Source organism: Arachis ipaensis, chromosome B10, assembly GCF_059453495.1.
Source record: "Arachis ipaensis isolate K30076 ecotype BB chromosome B10, ASM5945349v1, whole genome shotgun sequence".
NCBI classification, from domain to species: Eukaryota; Viridiplantae; Streptophyta; class Magnoliopsida; order Fabales; family Fabaceae; genus Arachis; species Arachis ipaensis.
The window spans coordinates 148,435,951-148,459,484 of NC_142435.1; the positions used below are offsets into that span (position 1 = coordinate 148,435,951).

Sequence of the window (23,534 nt, forward strand, 5' to 3'; positions counted from 1 at the left end):
TATACACGGTTGTGACGGCATTTAATTTTTTGTTTTAGTGAGAAGAAACCGGACCGTTCGATTTCATTGCAAAGAGAGAGGGACACAAATCGAACCCATGATTTTCTAAAATCGGACCCAGGATTTTTATTGCAGAATTTCATGGATACAGAAATCGGATCCAGGATTTTCTGCCAGTATACAAATCGGACCCAGAATTTTCAATACCTCCAATCGGACGGTCCGATTTCTCTTAAACAGCCATCATACGCCAATAAATCACCATACACCCCATAACCCAGCTATACACCATTTCTTTCATCATGTTAAAAATAAAAAGTTCAAATGGAGCATGATGAGAATCTATGAAATGTAATGAACAATTTACAAACATGTGATTTGACTATAGAGATGGGCAGGTTCACTCACACTCACATGCTTCCTCTCTAGCTACTTCAATTCATTCAGATTATTTATTTATTTTTTAAATAAAAACAATTGAATCTCTTAACATATACTAGACTACTAGTTTGGATGCCAGCCAAAAAGACAAGATTTTGAGTTGAACTCTACATTCTAATAAAGGGATTGTAAATTAGTAAGTTGTGAACAATTTTAGAAGAGAACCCCCTGATTAATTAATTGAAGTGGTGAGATAGATATATACATTATCATTTGTTTCTACAATAATAATCCATTTTCAGTCAATGAACTATTATTGGGGATTACTATTATGAAATAATATTTTTATAGGAGTAAAATATATTTTTTTTCCTTTAAATTTGATAGAAGTTTTAAAAATATCCTTAAATTTTATTTTATTTCAATTTTATCTCAAAAATTTTCGATTTGCATTAAATATATTTCTAGTGACTAATTTTTTAAAAAATTTAGAACTAATTCAATAACAATTATATATATAAGAACAATTTTTAATATAAATAAATAAAATATAATTATCATGCATTATTGTTGAATTGATCTTAAATTTTTTAAAAATTTAACTGTCAAAAATATATTTGATGTAAATCGAAAATTTTTAAAATAAAATTAAAATAAACTACAAATTTATGAATATTTTTAAAATTTTTATCAAACTTCAAAGATAAAAAATTTATTTTATCCTTTTTATATTCATAATTAAGTATGGTCATAAATTAATAAAAAATAAGAGATGGATTGTTGTTTCTTGAATTAGTTAAACATGATTCAAATGAATCAAGATGTCACTTTTTGATTACCTAATCATAGTATTTTATAACTGAAACTGTTTTTAATGTTATATATGAAGGGAAAGAGTGAATGCAATTACCTGCAAATCCAAATTGATTTAAATTTTGATCAAATGGGTCACATCTTACATAAAAAATTTTACAAAATTTTTTTGTAACAAAAAATTATCAAAATTTATTAATTTTGATCGATTTTATTTAATATATTCTATAATAAATAAATATTAAATAAGACAAATTTAAATTATTTAAATTAATTATTTTTCGTCCCCTTGATATTGTCGAAAACTTTATTAGTCCAAATTAATCAAACATTAATTAATTTAGTTGTTATATCTCATGAATAGTATTGATCCATAACATCAACATCAACGGTATAATTCAACCAAAATATTATATCTTTTATATACTTTTTACAATTTATATTAAAATAATTGATAAAAAATACAAAATTTTATCCAAAGTGGTACTTACGCGTTGTTTTATCCAATTTAATATTCTCATTCTATAAAATCCACGCAATTTACATGGCTTTTCTTCTTTCCTTCCTATTAAGAACAATGGAAATTTACTTTACACGCCACAATCTTAACGCGCCACAAACATAGCATATAAAACCCCCACAATGCATTCATTCCAATATGCTTCATATAATTACAAAATTGTTAATTGGTAGCAATTTAATTAATTAGTTTACTTTATAGTGATGATGAGCATGGTAGAGTTTGAGAGTGCTTTAAAATATTTTGATGAAAATGGGGATGGAAAAATTTCCCCTTTGGAGCTCAAGAACCATGTGGCCATCTTAGGTGGCGAGTTTCGGCATGAAGATGCCGAAATGGCCATCGCCGCGTGGGACTCGGACGGCGATGGATTCTTGAGTTTGAATGATTTTGTTGAGTTGATGGAAGAGTCCGGGGAAGAAGAGATGTTGAAGGATTTAAAAGAAGCGTTTGAGATGTATATTGATGTTGAAGAGTTGAGTGAGTTCATAACTCCAAAGAGTTTGAAAAGGATGCTTGGAAAGTTGGGAGAATCAAAATCTATTGATGAATGTGAACTTATGATCAAACATTTTGATCTCAATGGTGATGGCCTTCTTAGCTTTCAAGAATTTGTAATCATGATGGGAGTTGAATATACATCTGTTTGTTAATAGATTGTTACGTATATAAAATAAGATTCGAATTTTAAATATTTGTTTAAACAGGCTAAGGATTGCATACATAAGGCAGGATTCGAACCCTCGACACTTGTTTAAGCGGTCGAGTAAGCTAACCACTCGACCAATCAGCTAATGTTTATTTATTTATTTTATTGTAACTTTCTTTTTGGTACTAATTGTGACTTTTTTGTATTTTGGGTTGGATTGAATCAATTTGTTTGGACAAAATTTTAGTCTCACATATTACAAAAAAATTCGAATTCAGATTTTTTATTTGGTCATATAATTCATTTTGAAATAAAAAAAAGGATAAATAAAGCCCAAAGATAGCAAATGGAAAAATATAAATATTTCAATTAAGCCATGTCCAAAAAAAAAATTATTTCAATTAGGGTAGTCTTAACCTTGGAGAAAGCAACTTAGCAAAAAAAAAAAAAATTAATTTGAGTTTAACCAAATTAATATAATTATCAGGTAACCTCTCATGAGATGTTATTGTGCTCAAGTAGTGTTAACTTGCAATGGGAATTAGTTTGCGACGGTTTGAGAGATGTTACAAAATGAAGAGAAATTTGTCCTAAAAAACCAAAATATATAAATAAATGGATAAATATAAAATAATAAAAAGAATAGTACTTGACTACCACCTCTAGAAGATTTAGAACCATCAATGAGCCACCACTACGATATTCCCTTTTCGATTTTTCCTTAGAAAAACTAGGCCAAAATTTTATTGTTTAAGCTAGATAATTGGCTTTATATATAGAATAAAATTTTAAATTGGTCTTCCGTAATCAATTAATTACTTCTTAATTTTTATTTTTTAGATATTATTTCATATATACTTTTTTTTAGTAAATTTTAATGGTTTAAAATGAGACTAAAATAATTCATTTTGTAAATTAGAAACAAAATAAAAAATTACAGTGGACAATAAAAAACATGACTATTTATTTAAAGATGTATTATATATGTGAAGATGATAACAAATACATAAATACATGTTATGTTAAATTAAATATATTAAATTATCTAATAATTTTTAATATTATATTTGCATAAAAATATTTTTATACAAATAATCAATTTAAAGATTAATCAATTTGTATTGATTGAGTGATCAATTCACTCGTCTTCGTCTGCTTAAGTAAGTGTTAAGAATTCGAACTCTACTTTGTACATGCAATATGTAACAACCCAGACCACCACCTGCTAGCACGATATTGTCCCACATCGGTTGGGGAGGAGAACGAAGCATGCCTTATAAGGGTGTGGATACATCTTCCTAGCATGACGCGTTTTGACGAGTGAGTGTGAAGAGCTTCGGCTATCATCTCTATCGTCAAAAGCAAAATCGTGAGGTTTTGTGTGCCAAAACGGACAATATCGTGCTAGCGGGTGGTTTGGATTGTTACACAATAACCCATTATAATTATTAATTTATAGAACTGTGAAATACCATAGAACACACAAAAAAAAAATCAGTTTAAAAATTGTATTGTTATCAAAATCATGAATTTCAATTCCTAGCAGCAGCCACATTTGACCCAGTGGTTGCATCTTACACAATTTCTACTATGAAGACTCTGGTAAAAAAATATCAAAGAGTCAAACATAGTATAACATAAAATAATCGATTATTCTCTTCCCTTTTTTTGGTGTGTGGTTACGCCATGTCATATCCAAATTGCAGCAAGAGAAGCAAACATGGTGAGAATGAAAAGGAAGAAGAAGTTGCAGTTTCAATCATTTCAAAGAAACCAGTCATTCAAGTTGCAGCCATATGCGGTTCTCTCCGCAAAGCTTCTTATAACAGAGGCCTCATTCGTTCTGGTACTTTTTTTTTTTTTTTAATTTCTTTTAAAATATTTAAATTAATAAAAAAATATATAAATATTTATATATTTAACACGTCTTTAATGATCTAATTTTTAATATTTCTGTCATAAAAATTCTGATATCATATCATAATACAGCGATAGAATTAAGTAAGGAGCAAATTGAAGGACTCCACGTGGAATACGTGGAGACGGCGGCGCTGCCGATGCTAAACACCGATCTTGAAGTGGACGGGAGGTTTCCGGCAGAAGTTGAAGAGTTCCGGCAGAAGATTCTAGAAGCCGATTGCTGTCTCTTTGCTTCCCCTGATTACAACTACTCTGTCACTCGTAAGAATTTTATTTTTCTAATTCTTCTTCAATTCTCACCACAAAAATATTTGATTTAATAATCTAATATCTTGAAAGAGAGAAATACAAACATTATGATTAAATAACAATAATATAGAAATTATTATACTCTGATTATTCACGCAATTTTCTTGTTCTTTTGTACTGTTAACTGGACATCTTAATATAATTATGCATGTAACCTGATATTAATTTCTAATATAATCAATTTTTCTTTTTCCGTAATCATAAGGATAATAATATCTTAATTATAGTGGATATATATATTAGACATGACATGGATAATGTTACTGCCATTTCATTCTTAAGATTATCTACTATTAGCTCTTTTGTAGACAAATATAACTCATATATATTTTTTAAAAAAAGAAACATATTAATAAAAAAGTGAAAACTCAGGTGCAGACGACTTCATATGAAATTGATATCTGAGAGTTCGTTAGATAATTTGACTGATTTGACTAAATTTTTATCTAACGGCTCTCAAATATCAACTTCACATGAAGTCAACTTCACCTGAGTTTTTACCTAATAAAAACCTATCTTTTAAAATATTTAAAGTAATGTTAAATATTTTGTGCATATATATACTAGGTATACAAAACACTAATGAATAGAGGTACAAGTGAAAAAAGAAAGAATATATCTTGATAATACTTAAAATTATAAGAATAAATAACATTGTATAAATGAAACATAATGGAATTAATTTTTATTGAATTATCACAATATAAAAAAATTAAGGAAAAGTATAAGGACGGTGAACAATACAATTATACATACAGTAATATCTCTTTTTCACTTGTGATTTTTGTAGGGGTATAGTGTGTTTTTATTTTATTAGGTCAATTTTAAAACTTATTGTTCACATTATTTACGAAAGTCATTGTCTACCTAACAAAATCGAAAAACTAATGTCACATTATCCATACTAAAATTGACAACTATTTTAAATCAAATTAAGTGAATATTTATATGCAGTTGTATTCATGTGAAGTTACAAATTTAAAAGTCATTAAATAACACTTGAATCAAATATATCAAATTATTTAAAAGTTTTTAACTAAGATAACTATACGTGAGTTTTTACCATTAAAATACACTATTATTATGTGTTTACAAAGGAAATCATCAAAGATTCAAAGATAATTTATTTACTAACTGCCATTATTTGTGTTTATGGTATTAGCAATTGTGAAGAATGCACTAGACTGGGGATCAAGACCACCAAATGTATGGGCAGGAAAAGCGGCGGCCGCCGTAAGCGCCGTGGGTGGCGGGAGAAGAGCGCAGTACCATCTCCGGCAAATCGGAGTGGTCCTTGATCTCCATTTCATCAACAAACCGGAGTTCTACATGAATGCTCACCGGCCACCGGGGAAGTTCAACGTCGACGGCGACTTAGTTGATTCCGATACGAAGGAGGATCTTAAGGAAATTCTTTTGTCCTTGCAAGCTTTTACGATGAGACTTCAAGGCAAGTGTTAATAACTTGCTATAAGGGTAACAACACAAACAAGCATAAATAAAAAGGGTGGAGAAAACAACACTATGTTCATCAATTAAATTCCACTCATCATTAAACTTGTAATTTTTTTTTTCGTCCTCCTTAGCTTGGTGCAAACTTCAACTACCAAGGATAATGCATTCAATTATATTCGAGATTCTAAAAATTGTATTATTTTTGAGTTGGTAGTGCTGCTATAAATTTAAAAATCCGTGAAAATTCATATATAATTGTATTTATAAGAAATTGATAATTAAAAATATTAAATAGTAATTTAATTAAATATATTAAATTATTTAATAATTTTTAATTATTAACTTTATATAAAGACAATTACATATAAATTTTTACTTTAAAGATTTATAACTTCAATTAGGATGTGATTGTTTTTAAATAAGATATAATAAAATAATAGGGTTAAGTACAATTTTGATCTCTAAGGTTGTAGGGGATGAAATTTTTTTTCGTCCCCGACCTTTTTTTTTTAACAAAATGGTCCTCTAAGGTTTGACTTAGTTTTAAAATCGTCTTTTTTATTAATTTTTTAATTTTTATTACTAAATTATTCCTAATAAAAAATTTAAAATAAAAAAAAAAGAAAGAAAACGAATAAAGAGAAAAAGGGGAAAGAAAAACGTGTTAAGGGAGAAGGGTGGAGGGGGGTTTTCAGGGAAGAAGAGAGGGAAGGGAAGGGTCCTCGCCGCCGCTGCCGCTGCTCTTTGTTGCCGTCATTGCTGCTCTTCTTCGTTCAGTTCTCATTGTCGTTGCTGGATCTCACCGCCAAATCTTACTGCTACTCATCTTCTTGACTCGACGTCGACGCCAGCAGATCCGCGAGGGTGGACGTCGCGCGCCGCTCACCGTTTTTGATCCTCCTCCTCGCTCGGTTTTCAGTCGTCGTTATTCCTCGCTGGTTTCTGGTTTCTTCTGTTTTCTTTTTTATGATTCCATTATCTATTGTTGTTGTTCTTTTGTTGTTTTTATTCTTCTGATTCCATTATCCATTGTTTTTTCTGAGTTCTGAGTTATGGGTTCTGAGTTTTGATGATGATGATGATTTTCTGAGTTCTAAGTTTTTGTTGTTGTTGTTCTTTTGTTGTTATTGTTCTTCTGCTTCTAGTTGCTTTTGTTGTTGTTGTTCTTCTGATTTCATTATCCATTGTTGTTGTTGTTCTTTGCTTCTGGTTGTTGTTTCATTGGTGTTGCTTCTATTTAGCTTCAGCTTCTGGTTCAGCTTCTGCTTCTGGTTGATTTTGGGGAAGAAGGGGGAAGGATATTTCCATTTGAAGGACGATTTTAAAACTAAGTTAAACCTTAGGGACCATTTTGTAGGCAAAAAAAGACCAAAAACAAAAAAAATAATATATTTATAAAAATCAAATTTCTGTAAAAATGAATAGAGATTCAAACAATTCATTGATCTTCGACTAGTTTAAAATTAAATTAAAAAAAAACTTATTACGTAGAGTATATAAAATTCTACATAAAAATTCTTAAAATTTACCTCATATTAATATATGTACACTAAAACATTACGTTACTTCCTAAAATTAACCCCATCAAAATGCAACCGTGGGGATTCATCATTGTGAGAAATGGAGAACCACAATAGCTCTCCTAGGGTTTCTACCCAAGTCCTCGATCTTGTTTAACGCAGTACTAAAAAAGTTAAGGCGCGAGACGTTGATCTCAACTAGCCGGGGGTCGGCATGGAAATCCTTGCCGATAGTGTGGGGGAGAAGATCACGGAACTAAAGTTATCTTACAAAGAGTCTTTCTTGGTTACACCAGGTTTGATGGACAAAGATAATAACTTTTCTAACGAAACTATCAATGAGGATGAATCAAATCCGGCAGATCGGTGGTATAAAGAAGATGAGGACTTATTGAAGAGGGAGAAACCTTTTAATCCTTGTCCAGAGATCAAAGTATCAAAAGAAGAATTTGATGAATGGTGCAAGCCCTGGCATGCTGCTCTCATTGTCAAAGTCCTTGGAAAAAGAATCCATTTAGGATTCATGGAGCAACGTCTGAATAGAGACTGGACAAATAAAATTAAGATTAGTGTTATTGATATGGATCGAGATTTTTTTTGGTTCATTTTGCAGAAGAAGAAGACTATTCTCATACCCTTCTTGGAGGACCATGGATAGTGGCGGGACATTATTTGATAGTACAAAGATGGAGACCATTTTTCTTATCTTGAGAGCAACAAGTGAAAAAGATTGCTGCGTGAATTCGTATCCCAAATTTGCCTATTGAGCTATACAATCACCACTTCTTATGGAGAGTCGGCTCAGCCATTGAAACTATGCTAAAAGTTAATAGAACCACATGTATTCACTCGAGAGGTTGTTTCGCTAGGATTTGTGTGAAAATTGACTTATCAAGGAAGATGGTGCCAAGAATATCGGTGCTCGGTAATACGCTTAACATTGAATACGAGGATCTCCATCTTATTTGCTTCAATTGCAGGATCTATGGTTATCGGTCAGAGTTATGCGGGGAAACACCGGCGGCTAGGGAGGATCACAGGGCGGAGGTGGCGCAAGGAAAACAAGTGGTGTTTGAGGGAGATTTGGAAGCCGCTAATCATGGGATACAAAAGAAGATCACGGATAAGCTGATTATGGATAATAAATCGGGTAATAATCAACTTTCCCCAAAATTTGGGCCTTCGATGATGGTCCAAAAATTTCATAAAAGGAAACCAGAAAAGCCGCAACATGCTAAGAGACCATTTAATCAAATCAAGGATCTTGGTACAAGTAAGGAAGGATCTCATAGTAACGGTAATCAAATCATGGATAAGGGGTCAAGGTTTAATGTGTTATATGATGACAAGAATGAGGAAATCTTGGAGGATATTAATGCATGCAATAATGAGCAAAACAGCCCCATGCCTATTGGGCCGGTTATGGAATCAGTGATGAATGAAGGAGGGGGCAATAGACCCGGTCCAAGTTGAAAAGCCGGCAGTAGATAAAGCCAATGGGACAATATTACAAGAGCAGAAGTGGGTGCTAAAACCAAGCGCAGGAAAAAATCCTCAAGTTCAGAAGAAAGGCCTCTCTTTTAATCTTGGGCCTAAAAAAATTGGGAAACCAACTAAGCCCAAACTAAAGGAAATTGATAAAAAAGGCATTAAAATTAAGAAATCGTTAGTTATGGCTCAGTCAAGTGCATCCGCATCAAGAAACCTTAAGATGGTGGCGAGGGAACAAGAGATGCTTGAGAGTATGCAAAGACTTCAAAGAGAGCAACTACAACTGACAGACTTCAAAATACAGTCCGAGAATTTCATGGCGGCACACGTAGTGAAGAATTCCTTTTTCAACCAGGGTGAAGCTTCTACGAGAGGGGGAAAACAACTAAGTCACAAAGAAAATCCTCCACCGGACAAGCCATCAGAAACTTTTCCGCCTAAAGGGAGCCTCCATCAGGGCGAAGAGGATCAAAATTTGACTAACCTGGCTAGTTCGGGGTGCGACAGCGAAGGCCATGTGCTGAGGGTCTCTGGTCTGGTGACCTTCTTTCTTCGTGTTGTTATTTATGAATCTTTTAGTTTGGAATTGCAGAGGGGCAGGGAAAAAGCTTTCTCTAGCCTCATAAGAGATTTGCGAAAGGAATATAAGGTCAGTTTTCTAATTTTGGTTGAAACTCATATAAGTGGTGCTCGTGGTAGATTGGTTTGGGAGAAGTTTAGGTTAAATGGTAGTTTTATTGAAGAGGTTAGAGGATATTCTGGCGATATTTGGTGCCTCTGGGATACTAGTCTCTGGAAGGTGGAAGTCCTCAGTCATAATTACCAAATTGTTTACATGAAAGTTAGTTATAGAAATTCCGAGCCTTGGTTACTCTCTGCTATTTATGGTAGCCTCCAACGGACTAATCATAGAACTTTATGGAATAATATTTGTAATCTCAGTTTTGATAGTGAGCTTCCCTGGTGCCTGATAGGTGACTTTAACGCTACTCTTCATGATCATGAATGTAGGGGTGTGTCAGGTAGTAATAGAAATGCGTGTGAATACTTTCAATCCTATGTCTCTGAAACTAGCCTTTTTGACCTGGATTTCTCTGAATGGCCTTATACTTGGAGAAGGGGTGATTTGGTTGAGCATTTAGACTGTGGGCTTTGTAACCTGGAATGGCAAATTCGATTTCCAAATGCTAATATCAAACACCTTCCTAGCTTCAAGTCTGATCATTCTCCTCCCAACCATGAAAATGATCGTCGTAGACCTTTTAGATTTATGGCTGCCTGGCTGACACACCCAGACTTTCCTAATATAGTGAACAATAATTGGAATCTTGCCGGTTCTTGGTCTGAATGTATTTTTAATTTTCAAAATGCAGTTAAATCCTGGAATTTTAATGTGTTTGGAAATATTCACAAAAGGAAAAGCAGAATTATTAGGCGTTTACAGGGGATTGCAGATAACATGAATTTTCAGAATAATCACTTTCTTCAAGACTTACAGGCTTCTCTTTAGAAGGATTATGAAGAGATTCTCTTCCAAGAAGAGGTGATGTGGTTCCAGAAATCTAGATGCAAGTGGATTGAGTTTGGAGACCGCAATACAAAATATTTTCATGGTACTACCTTAGCTAGAAGAAGAAGGAACAAGGTGGACAGCCTCCAAGATATTGATGGTAATTGGGTTAGTGATAAAACTACCCTGAAAAATATGGCTTCTAATTTCTACTTCAATCTTTACTCTGATGATACCCTTGATTCTGAGTTTATTTTGAGGAATTCTTTTCCTACCCTTCCTCAAGGAGATCTGGATGCTATTGGCAATATGCTTTCTTTATCAGAGATTAAGGATTCAGTTTTCAATATGGAAAGCCTTAAAGCACCTGGTATTGATGGTATTCAAGCAGTTTTCTATCAAAATTAATGGGATAGAGTTGGTCTTGATTTGTATAAGCTTGTTAAGGGAATCTTTATGAACCCTGCGAAAGTAGGGAAAATAAATGAAACTCTCATTACGCTTATTCCAAAAGTGGAACCTGTTATTAATCTGAAACAAATGCGACCCATTAGTCTTTGTAATGTCTCTTACAAGGTGATTATGAAGACCCTGGCTAACAGGTTGAGAGGAGTGATGGATAAGATTGTCAGTCCTACCCAATGCAGCTTTGCTCCTGGGAGACAGAGCTCAGACAACATTATCATCACTCAAGAAGTCATTCACTCTATGAGAAATAAGAAAGGTCCTAAAGGGTGGATGACTATTAAAATTGATCTAGAAAAAGCTTATGACAGGTTGAAGTGGAGTTTCATTGGAGATACTTTGAACGACATTGGCCTCCCCCTGAACATCATTGAGCTCATATGTACTTGCATCTCCACTACTAGGATGACAATTCTTTGGAATGGTGATGCCTTAAATGAATGTTGTCCTACTATGGGTATCCGGCAAGGTGATCCAATATCTCCTTATATTTTTGTTCTATGCATGGAAAGGTTGTCTCATCTTATTAATTCTGCGGTCAGTTTGGGGTTTTGGAAGCCCATTCGTCTTAGTTGGGAGGCTTCTGAGTTATCCCATCTTTGTTTTGCGGATGACTTGATCCTTTTCTCAGAAGCTAATATGGAACAAGTTGACATCATCAAGAGAGTTTTATAAGCTTTTTACACGAGCTCTGGACAGAAAAATAGCAGTGAAAAAATGAGAATTTTCTTCTCTAAGAATGTGGGACACCAAATGAGGAATGATATAAGCAATTTCTTGAATTTCTCTAGAACGGATGACCTGGGTAAATATTTGGGAGTTTCGATCATCCATTCAAGAGTGACAAAGGATACGTACAAGGAGATTGAAGCTAAGGTCAAAAGGAGACTTAACAATTGGAAGGCTTCCACCCTATCCTTAGCGGGGAGAACCACTTTGGTGAGATCTGTCCTATTTGCTATTCCTTCTCATACTATGCAAACTGCTTTATTACCTACTGCTACTTGTAATTTTATTGATCGTAAATGAATGAGCTTTGTTTGGGGAGAAACAGAAAAAGTTCATCTTTTAAATTGGCGGACAGTGAGCAAGCCGAAACCTTATGGTGGGCTTGGGGTTAGACATGCTAAAGATTTGAATTGAGCCTCCATGATGAAAGTAGGCTGGGGATTGATCGAGAAGAAAGATTTCCTCTGGTTAAAGGTTTATAGGGCTAAGTATAGATGCAGCAATGACATGGTCCCTCGTATTGAGAGGAGGCATAATGATTCTAATCTGTGGAAGGGAATCTGCTCGACTTAGGATGATGTTCAATCTAATTCTATTTGGCGTATAGGAGACGGGTCACAAATCAATTTTTGGGAGCATAACTGGGTCCCTAATTTAGGAAGATTAAATAAGTTTCAACCTCAGGTAAGTTTTATATCTGATTCAGGAATCTTACTTACAGATTTTCTTACCGTTTCAGGTGGCTGGGATATTTTTAAACTTAAAAGTTGGCTTCTAGACATGGTGGTTCAGAAGATCTTGGCTATGTCACCACCCTCTACTTGGAAGGAAGGCGATCATATTGCATGGGCGACCTCCCCTGATGGAGCCTTTTCCTTGAAATCTGCTTATAATTCCTTACAAGACAACCCGAGAGTCCAAAATCAAATCTTCAAGCTTATCTGGAGATGAAAAGGTCCGGAAAGAATTCAGTATTTTTTATGGCTTGTGGCTCATGTCGCAAGATGCAGCTTGCCCACGTTGTCAACACGGTAATGAAACGACTATGCATGTGCTTCGTGATTGTCATTTTGCTAGAGCTACCTGGAATTTATTGCAGCCCAGTAATTGTATTGGCGACTTTTTTAGCCTAAATCATATGGATTGGCTCATTAGAAACTTGTCTTTCTCTGGTGATTGGTCAGTAAAATTCAGAGTGACTTTATCCTCACTGTGGTATTCTAAAAACAAGCAAGTGTTCGAAGGGAAGAATTCTAATCCTAAAGGGGTTGCTGAATCTATTATAAACAGGAGTTATGAGTTTGGCGCAGTGATGAATGCGAAAATTACCCCGAAGAAGACCAATACTAATCGAGACTTGATCCGTTGGTTCCCCCTAAATGAGGACTTCATTAAGATCAACGTCGATGGATCCTTCTTCAGCCACACGGGAAATGCAAGTTGTGGACGAGTATTTCGTAATCAGCTGGGAAGTTTTGTCACAGGTTTCTATTGTAATCTAAGCAGCTGCTCGATCATATAAGTTGAGCTATGGAGTATTATTAGAGGTCTTGAGATCGCAGTGGCTAATGAATTCCAGTATGTGGTTGTTGAGTCGGACTCTGAAATGGCCATAAATTTTATTAAAAATGGATGCTCGGCCCAGCATCCCTGTGCAACGCTTCTTGAGGATATTGCTATTCTTGTGAGAAGAATCCCACAGGTGAATTGGAACCATATTCTTCGGGAAGCGAATTCGGTGGCAGATATTTTGGTTAAGAAAGGACAGAATCTACCACATGGGCTCCATGTTTTTTATGCTTCCTCTCCAGACACAACTCATACTCTCTCTTTAGATGCTTTTGGCTCTCTCAAATTGAAAGGATGTAATTAGTTGGTTTTACTTTATTTTGTTTATTTTTGTCTTTCTGTTGGTGTCTTTAACCTCTCTACTCTACAAAAAAAAAATGTAACCGTAGAATTTTTATTAATGTTTCTGTGAGTGGTACTTAATTTATTATTCAAATACTAATTTAAGTTCTACCAAAATTTCTGTAAAAATAAATTACACTTTATAATAAAATTGAGAGTAAAAATATTGAAAGAATTTATTCTCGAATTTCAGCAACAAATAATGATGGTTAATTGAAATATTTAGACAAGATTTGACTCATGACCATATTATTAAAGTTAGAGAAACTTCTCTGCTTGGCCTTCTTAGAACAAATGCATTCTTTAGAAGAAATCAAAATATGACCAAATAAAGTATTGAAATAATATCAGATATATACTTTTAAAATGATTGAACTGAAATAATCAAAAAGAAAATTTATATGATGAAGTGGTTGACATAATTTAGGCATACCACTACATCACTAATAAAATTAAAGTGGTTGAAATGGAAAAAAAAAAAAAAAAAAAAAAAAAAACCTGTAGTCACAATCTATATTCTCCAAAAAATGTAGTTCTAGAATAATACACATACGTCATACGTGTATCATGCTGCGTCTATTAATCCGAGGAATTCCATTTTGCTTGGGAATTAATTAGCATCACTATTTTTTTTTACTTCTAAAAACGTTACCGTATTGAGTGGGTCCTCTAAATTTTTTTCTTCAATATAAATTTTTTTCTCACATATTCCAAACACAATAAAGTATATCTTAAAATTATTTTTTAACTAAAATATCTAAATATAATTGATTGTCACAACTCACAAGCGTTTCCAAACGTACTCCTAGGTAGCGTTTGGTGGAGAGACAGAGACGGAAAGTCTAAGACTGAGAGACAGAGACTAAGAGACAGAGATTGAAATAAATCTTAGTATTCTGTTTGATGCAAAGTGGGAGACAGAAACTAAAACAAGAATAAAACTCTAATTTAATTTGCACAAAGAGTAAAATTAGAATTAATTAATTGAAATGAGGGTATTTTAAGTATAAAATGTTATTAAAGTTTCAGTCTCCATCTCTAAAAATTTTAGTCCCATGTGTCCCTACTTTTTGGAGGTACTGAAATATTGAAATTTTAGGAATAGAGACAGAAATTTTAGTACCAGTCTCTGAACCAACAAACATGATACTGAGTCTCAGTCTCCCAATCTCTGTCTCAGTACCTCAAAACAAACGCTACCTTATAACTCATGTGATTTATAGTTTAAGCAAAATAATTGGTAACCCTACTTTAAAAGTTTTGGAACGTAATAACCACTTAAGATAAAAGGGAAAAAATGAATATATAAATCTCACAGAATTTATATATATTTTTATCTTTAAAAAAAATATAATAGTTATGAAATACGGTTGGTAGTTCAAAATGTTTATACATTATTGTGGAATTTATATATGAATTATTGCATACCAAGCCTTTGGTCCTATTATATTTGTTTTATTCTTTCTCTTTTAAGGGACACTTTTCTATTTTATTGGTGTTGTTGGAAGGGTTGGTATCTTTTTCTTTAGTGACATCTTGTAATTTTTTTAGGGTACGGCTTGGTTTATATGTTTGTCCTTTTTGTATTTGATTATATATCCTCTTTGTGCGTATTTTGGACATTTTTTTATTAGTAATAGTTTAAATTTATTTTATTTAATATTTATTAATTATAATAATAATTAATAAATATTAAATAAAATATATTTTAATTATTTTTATTAATTTTTTATTATTAAATATTTTTATTTTCTTATTGTGGTGTTTTGATACTTTTTAAATCAAAGTTGAATGTATCCAAAAATGAAGGAAAATTATTTTATGAATTTAACTAATATGTTAAGATTACTATAAGCAAAAAGTTTTATGCTTTTTATTTTAATAAATATTAAATAAATACATTAAAAATTTAAATTTTATAAAAACTATTAAGATCATATTTTTAAGTGACATAATAAGTACACATATATATATATATATATATATATATAAAATATTAGTACGTTCTTCTTAGATTAAAAATTCATTGAGAATACTATCGTCATAAGTTTGTAAGATAAGTTACTAAATATTTATAGATGTAGTTGTTATCAAATGATTTATCCCTAAATATTATCTTGTTAGATTAAAACACATCATAAATAATTATATTTCTAAAAGTATGAATGTTTACAAACTAATCTAGGTTAGTGAGGTAGTTAGTTTATATCACTTAAAAAATTGATAGAGATTTAAATTCTATTTTATATATGTAGTAACTTATTCACTAATAATAAACTCTTAAATAAAATTTAAATTTGCAGTGAATTAATCATTTACTCGTTGGATTAAAAAATATTGCTAAAAATAAAAAATATAAATGTTTTTAAAAAAATAATATGAATGGTGTTGTGCAAGTGATTAGTGCGCTTGCTAATAAAGCTTTTTAGTTGTAACGGCATCTAACTTTAATTATCACCTCTAAATAATAAATAAATAAATAAATAAAAACTTTAGTCATGTGTGAAATTGTGTATAGTTATATATTTCGTTTAGGTTAGTACGAGTAACGTAATATAAAAGTAAATAAATAAATAAATTATGATACGAGGAATGTTTATCATTGCCGTGAGCCCGTGACAGTTAGTACAAGAAAGAAAAAAGTTTCGGACATGAGAAACTTGTTCTTTAATTTTGGTAACTAAAAACAAAATTTAATTAAAAAATATTTTATTATTTTAAAGACATCAGTCAAAAGAACCAAAATAAAAAGTTTTAATTCTTTAAATATACATTAATAATACATTGAAACATTTTAATAGACTATAGTCTTTAAAAATATTTCAACAATAAAAAAATATTATATCAATTACATATTTGTGTATATAAAAAAATGGGGACAATAAATTTTAAATTTGGCCCAATACAAGAATAAAAAAAGAAACTCAAACAGTTATTTCAAAAAATTAATCATTTCAATCCTAATTTACCAATAGAATTTATCCAAATATCCTCTCTCACAACTTTTGCTACCCCATCCTCATCAATCATCCCACTTCTCCGCGTTAGAAGCTCCCTCACTAGCCATTAAACAACCATCTACATATTTATTAAAATAATCATCCGACTGCCTAATGAAATGACCATCTAATATTTGTTAATTGTATATACTTAAACTGAATCAAACAAAATAATCATCCAATTAAAAATTAAAATAACCATCTATAATTGAACATCCAGCATCTAAATCCGTTGGTTGATGAAGCGAAATCTAAGAAAGTCAAGTTGGCTGCGCAAGACAAGGCATTTTTAAAGTGGGCTGCGTTTGTATGTACAAAAACGGGAGCATCATGGACTAAAATTAATTGCTTGCACAATTATTAGTGTGCTATCCTACGTTGATCTTGGACCTATATTTATGTAGGGGGAGACGACGTCGTTGAAGGCAGCGGCGGCCATGATGGTCTTGGACTGTGCGACGGACCCAACATATGCAAAAGGAGTCTCTCCATTTACAATCTTGCGAGGCGTGATGGGCGTATGAAAACAACACACTTGTGTGTCCCTTATAGATTTGACGACATTGAGAGGGAGAAACCGTCGATGCAAGGGAGGGGCTGCACGACTGGCTCGATGCGGGACTGCGTAATAATGACGCAAACTGCGTGACGACGATGCTGCTGGACGTTCGTGGTGCACACGTTGGTGTGAGCTATGGGTGATCGCGGCTGGTGTCTATGGCGGCATGGCATCAGTGAGAGAGGAAGAGACTGGACAAGAAGACAGTCATATCAAATGAGGAAGAAGAAGGCCGTTTTTAGGATGTACGTAACTGTTATAAATCTTTATTTATTTATTATTTGATGTTAATTTTTTATTTTATTTTTATTGTACACATTGTACATTAAATTTATTGGCCCCATATTTTCTCATGTTCAATGGTAATTATTCTGTTGATCTTTAGGAAAATGGAAACTTTCATTTAGGAACAATTTTTAAACGAACAATTTTTAAACGAGATAAAAATGATAAGACTCCACGATTAAGTTAGTTATTATCCAAAAAGTATAAAGAATTAAAATTTATAGTAAAAAAAATTATTTAAAATCTAATTTCATCCTTTTAATTTTTAAATAAAAAAAATTGAATTTTTTTATATTTTTAATATTTAAAAAAATAACATAAAATTATCAAAAAAAAAATTAATACAAAATAACATAAAAATATTTTATTTTATATTTTTAATTAAAAATTATATTATTTTAAATTTTTTAATTACCGCTAAAATTATATAATTAAATAAAAAAACTTTAAATTACTATGAATATAACCTAAGATTTGGTACATAAAAAATTATTTAGAGTTAGCAGCCATAATAATATAACGAAGTAAAACTGTCACACGTAACGGAAAACGAAAAAGAAAAGAAGAAACCTGGCTTATGCTTTTTTCAAAAAATATAAAATAAAAAAAAACTGGTCAAATTGAATTGAATTATTATATATAGAGAGTGAGAAATAAGATCTGATGCATTCGATAATTGGTGGTAGAAGCGCCATGTCTGAAGAGAAAGCAGTGATTAAAGTTGCAGCTCTATGCGGCTCTTTGCGCAAAGCTTCTTTCAACAGAGGCCTCCTTCGTGCCGGTAAGTTCATGTAATCGCGAGATTTTAACAGTTTTCGTGAGATTTTGATTTTTGAATTTGTTGATGCAGCCATCGAGCTAAGCAAGGAGCAAATCACAGGGCTCCACGTGGAATTCATAGACACTTCGTCCCTGCCAATGCTCAACACCGATCTTGAACAGAACGGAAGGTTTCCGCCGGAAGTGGAAGAGTTCCGTCAGAAGATTCTAGAAGCTGATTGCTGTTTCTTTGCTTCTCCTGATTATAACTATTCTGTCACTCGTAAGTTTCCCTTTCTTTTCAGACAGATTTAATTTGTGGACATAGATGAATTTGACTAGAGACACTCTATTATACAGATTAAAATGGTATAGAGAAAAAAAATAAATTTTTTTTATAGTTATTTTTTATTATTTTATTATTATTCAAAATGTGAATCTTACTTTTTTCAATTTCTCTTTTATCCCATAAAAAGAAAAATCTGTAAACTTACATCTTTACCGTATAATTCACCATTTGACTAATCATTTTTCTATTCGAAATTGGAAGATGCCCCAACTTGTACCGTCTTATCATAAATAGTTGTAGTCGATAATTATTAAATAATTTAATAAATTTGGCTAAATTATTATTTAAAAATTTAAAGTTATTAAATATTAATTTTACATGAAAATTTTTTACTTACATCTTTTCTTTTTCAAATTAGAAGAAGAGAGATTTGAATTCACGATCTTTAGGTAATTATAAAAAGACTATGTCATTTGAATTATAATTCATAGACCTATACAAAGTCTTTTCTATCCTCGTTTATTAACTTCAAAATAGCATTAGTTGAAGGCTTGAAGCTGCATGCTATGGTCACGAGGGTAATTTCGTCATGAATCATTTGCTTCCGAAAATTACGTGATTCTCTGATGGGTTGTTGGATACTATTATGCGAAATGTATAATTTTTTTTTGTTAATTTCTAAAATCAAGTTAAATATTTATTTTTATTTTTTGCGTACGAATATCTCTTTTTTATAGAATTAATCTTCAGATAATTTCTTTTAAAATATAAAAGTATTTTATATGCACTAAAAAACAATTATCAAATAAGTATTTATGTATAATAGAATGTCAAGATATCAATATTCTTATTGTTAAAAAGTTATAGTTAGTTAGTGCTAAAAGAGATGTAAGATGCCAATGAGTAATAGTTTAAATGGCATAATCTTTTCATACTCAATTAAGAGGTTGCGGGTTCGAGTCTCCTATCTTTGGTAAAAAAAAAATAAAATAAAAGAAATGTAAGATAAAAAAAACATATTCGTTAATAGCTTAAATGACAGATTTAGGTTAATTAATTTATTTTAATTATGTTTCCTGATTAATAGCTCTCTTGAAGAATGCACTTGACTGGGGTTCAAGACCACCAAACGTGTGGGCTGGAAAAGCAGCCGCAGTCGTAACGGCAGGTGGCGGCGGTGGAAGAGCACAATACCATCTCCGGCAAATCGGAGTCTTCCTCGATCTGCATTTCATCAACAAGCCGGAGTTCTACTTGAACGCTTTCCAGCCGCCGGTAAAGTTCAACGACGACGGAGACTTGATTGACTCTAGTGCAAGAGAGAGGGTTAAGGATGTGCTACTCTCTTTGCAAGATTTGACTTTGAGACTTCAAGGCAATAAGTCCTGAATTCAACAAAATTTGGAGTGCTTAATGTACCTTCCTACTTCCTTCATTCTGCTACCACTTTTAAGATGTTGCTAAATTTCTGTTTCAATAATTATGAAAAATTAGTTGTGTTAAATTCGAATTTGTAACCAAGCTCTACCACCATTGTTATAAGATTCAACCCTCTGGTCAAAAGACTGGTCATTAATTAGTAACCCACCAAAAACAAACCAATTAAAATGTGTACACATAGGAAGGACGTTGTAATTAATAAATCCATAATACTAAGGGACAAAAAAAAAAAATAATTCAATTAATTTAAATTTATTCTATTTAATATTATTTATTATAAAATACATTAAAAAATAATAAATTTTAATAATTTTTTATTAAAGTTATTTATTTTAAAGTCATATTTTTACTAAGTCTTTAGTGGTAATTTTTCCTTCTTTGAAATGTATTAAGGAAAACCAGAAGTTACGTTAATTATTTCCCCTGCTAATTCGAGTCAAAAACGCAAAAGAAAAGTTGCATTGTGGAAAAAGAGATTCTTCCATCTCATACTTTTCTTTTACTTATTTTTAAAATTGTTTTTTTTAGTAAGTTGTTGAACCTAATTGTTATTTATAACTAAACTCTTTTGTAAGAATTTTTCTTGTATGAATATTATTATCAAGGTTTGTGAGAATCGAACTAATTAATAAAATGGTGGAATGACCGGTTCAACAATTTAATAGTCTAATTATGGTTTAATCAGAGTTTAATCGATTTAATTAAATATAAAATAAAATTATAAAAAATTAATATATAATTTTTAATATTTAAATTTAATAATTTTTCAACTAAATAAACACATAAATTATATATAGTATAAATTACATTTAACAAAATAAAACTTTAGCCATAAAAAAATATACTTTCAAATTTTTTAGAAATTTTTATGAAGTAGATTATTTCAAAAAGAAATTGCTGTAGTTATTGGCATTAATGTATAATTTAGTTTTTTAAAATCAACAAAATTATTCTAAAAAAATTTAACAAAGTATCAACCACCATTAACAAAAATATTCCAAAAGTAATAAAAAAATAACAAAACAGCAACAACTATATTTTTTTGTTGTTAATCAACAGAATTAAATAGTTAATCAAATTAAATTTTTTTTACAATTACAACAACCAGAATTTAATCTATCTAACAATCAGAATCTAGAATATAAAAACAGCAAATCATAATTATTATCATTAACAAAATAAAAATATATATTGAACTACCGAAGAATTCAAGAAAGAGGAAAAGTAACATAATCAAACTCTATAATTTTCTACGGCGGCAGAGTGAGACAGCAAAGAGTCCACGGCGGCAGAGAGGAACGTTCGCACTTCGCCGTGAGCTCGACAGAGAAAGGGACCGAAGACAAAGGGGCAAAGACGACGAGGATAGAGACGAGTTCAAGGAGGGCGACGACGACAAGGATAGAAGTGGCTTGACGACACGGTGAGGACAGAGACGGTGACGCCAACAACAGCTCCGAGCATATCAGCTGGCAACGCGAGGAGAAGGGATTTAGGAGGAGAAGAGGGGCGGCTAACGACGACGAGGACAGAAGCGGGCTTGACGACACCACAAGGACAGAAAAGCTGAGAAGGTGACGCTGTTGTTGGTGGCGGCAGCGCTAGAACTCAGAGGGGTGGTAGCGGCGCTGGAACTCAGAGGGAGAGAGAGAGGGGTATTTAGTTAGGGTTTTCTTCTAAGAGTGAGGGGGTAGTTGGGTAGGTTTTATACGGGTTTTTTTTTTTTTTAATTTAACCTTTGGAAACAGTTAAAAAATCGACCGATTCATTGGTTAACTGTCGGTTTGACCGATTTTTTATTGATTTTTTGCCACACGATTTTTTACATCAACCGAATTGGCTAATGGACTGGTTCCCGATTTATCTGGTCGAACCGGTTGGTCCGGTTCGATTTTCAGAATATCAATTATTACAGATCGTAATGGCGTTCATTTTTAATTATAAAAATATTAAATAATTAATTATTTTAATTAAATTCAACTAAGTCAAATTTATATACGTATTTTTTTTCATACGTTTATTCTTCTTTCTCCTCCTCTTTTAATATTATCATCATGATCATCTTTATCACCTTGTTTTTCTTCATCTTTTCTTCCTCTTCCTTCTCCTCCTTCATTATTATCACCACCATCATCATCATCATCATCTCCTCTTCTTCTTCTTTTTAATTTCAATGTCGTCGTCGTCATCTTCTTCTTCCTCTAAAAAAGAATAAGAAAAAGAGAAATACTATAGGACAGTAAAATTTATTGTTTTTGATAATCACTTGTAATCATCAATCTAATTTCTTTACTCTAGTAATCTAATAACGAACTTTTAGCCCATTAATTTAAATATTGATAGCTAACTGCGGGTCAAAAATAATAAATTCAGATAACCATATAATATTTTTCTAAAAAAAAGTTGCAGCATTCTGTTTTATGTCATCTTCTTCTGCGTAATTCTTCTTCGAAATCATCGTTGTTGTCATCTTAATATTCTTCCAAAAAATAATAAAAAATTGTAGTACTCTGTTTTTATGTGTCACATTTAAAAAATTTCGATGTTAAAATTAAAAAAATCATATATCACGAATAAGAAATTTCGATACTATTTTTCTATTTTATATTTCTCCCAAACTCCTCCTCCTTATTTTCATAGTTGTTCTTGTTTCATGCTCTCATAATTTTTATTATTTTACCTTTTAAGAAGAATAAAAAAGTCAAACAAAGAAAAGGAAGAAATTATGCCGTTTTTTATTTTATTTTTTGGTTTATTCTTTTTTAACAATAAATACAAAAATTTAAAAAAAAAACGCATAACTTTATAAATAAAAACACATAAATTTTGCATGAAGAACGAAAAAGAATAAGAAGTAAGAGAAAATTGTAACATTCTATTTTATGTGTCACGGTTACGAATTTTTTATATTGAAGATAAAAAAAATTTATGTTATGGTTAAAAAATTTTAGTGCTATTTTTTGTTTTATATGTTTTTCTTAAACAACTCCTCCTCTTCCTTCTTCTTATTTTCATAGTTATTTTTATTTCACACTCACGTGTTTCTTAATGTTTTATCGTCTAAGAAGAATAAAAACAAAAAAAAATTATGCAATTTTTTGTTTCACTTTTTGGTTTATTCTCTTTACAATAAACACAAAATTTTTTTGAAGAAAAATACGAAACTTTATAAATAAAAACATAGAAATTATGCACGAAAAAAAAAAGAATAAAAAGAAGCAAAAAAATAAACTATAGTATATTAAGTCCAGAATTTTGAAAAATTTTAGTGTTAAAATTAAAAAATTACTGTGTCAAAGTTAAGAAATATCTGTGTCATAGTTAAAAAACTTTGGTGCTATTTTTTCACGAAAAGAAAAAAAATGTGTAATTTTATGCGCATATCTCTGAGCGATTTTTGTTGAATTTGACCCAACTTATTTAAACTTTAATGATAACAATATTTAAATATGTAATAAGACTCTTTTTTTAATTATTCTTTTGTTTTTAATAATTAAAAGTATACATTTTATTATAATTTTCTTTTCTCA

The 23,534-nt window shown here is 31.4% G+C and overlaps 2 protein-coding genes and 1 pseudogene across 2 annotated transcripts; all 3 read left to right on the plus strand.

Moving 5' to 3' along the window:
* Positions 1-1,871: 1,871 nt before the first annotated feature.
* On the plus strand, positions 1,872-2,418 carry LOC107621841 (calcium-binding protein CML37 pseudogene; annotated as a pseudogene).
* A 1,501-nt stretch (positions 2,419-3,919) lies between these two features.
* Positions 3,920-6,240, plus strand: LOC107621664 (NADPH:quinone oxidoreductase). The gene is made up of 3 exons (XM_088486431.1): positions 3,920-4,209; positions 4,353-4,544; positions 5,755-6,240. The coding sequence occupies exons 1-3, from the start codon at positions 4,050-4,052 to the stop codon at positions 6,051-6,053; spliced, it is 651 nt and encodes a 216-aa protein (XP_088342557.1). The 5' UTR covers positions 3,920-4,049; the 3' UTR covers positions 6,054-6,240.
* Positions 6,241-18,060: 11,820 nt separating this feature from the next.
* On the plus strand, positions 18,061-20,068 carry LOC107624302 (NADPH:quinone oxidoreductase). Its single transcript, XM_016326797.3, has 3 exons — positions 18,061-18,297; positions 18,367-18,558; positions 19,652-20,068. The coding sequence occupies exons 1-3, from the start codon at positions 18,180-18,182 to the stop codon at positions 19,951-19,953; spliced, it is 612 nt and encodes a 203-aa protein (XP_016182283.1). The 5' UTR covers positions 18,061-18,179; the 3' UTR covers positions 19,954-20,068.
* Positions 20,069-23,534: the final 3,466 nt, after the last annotated feature.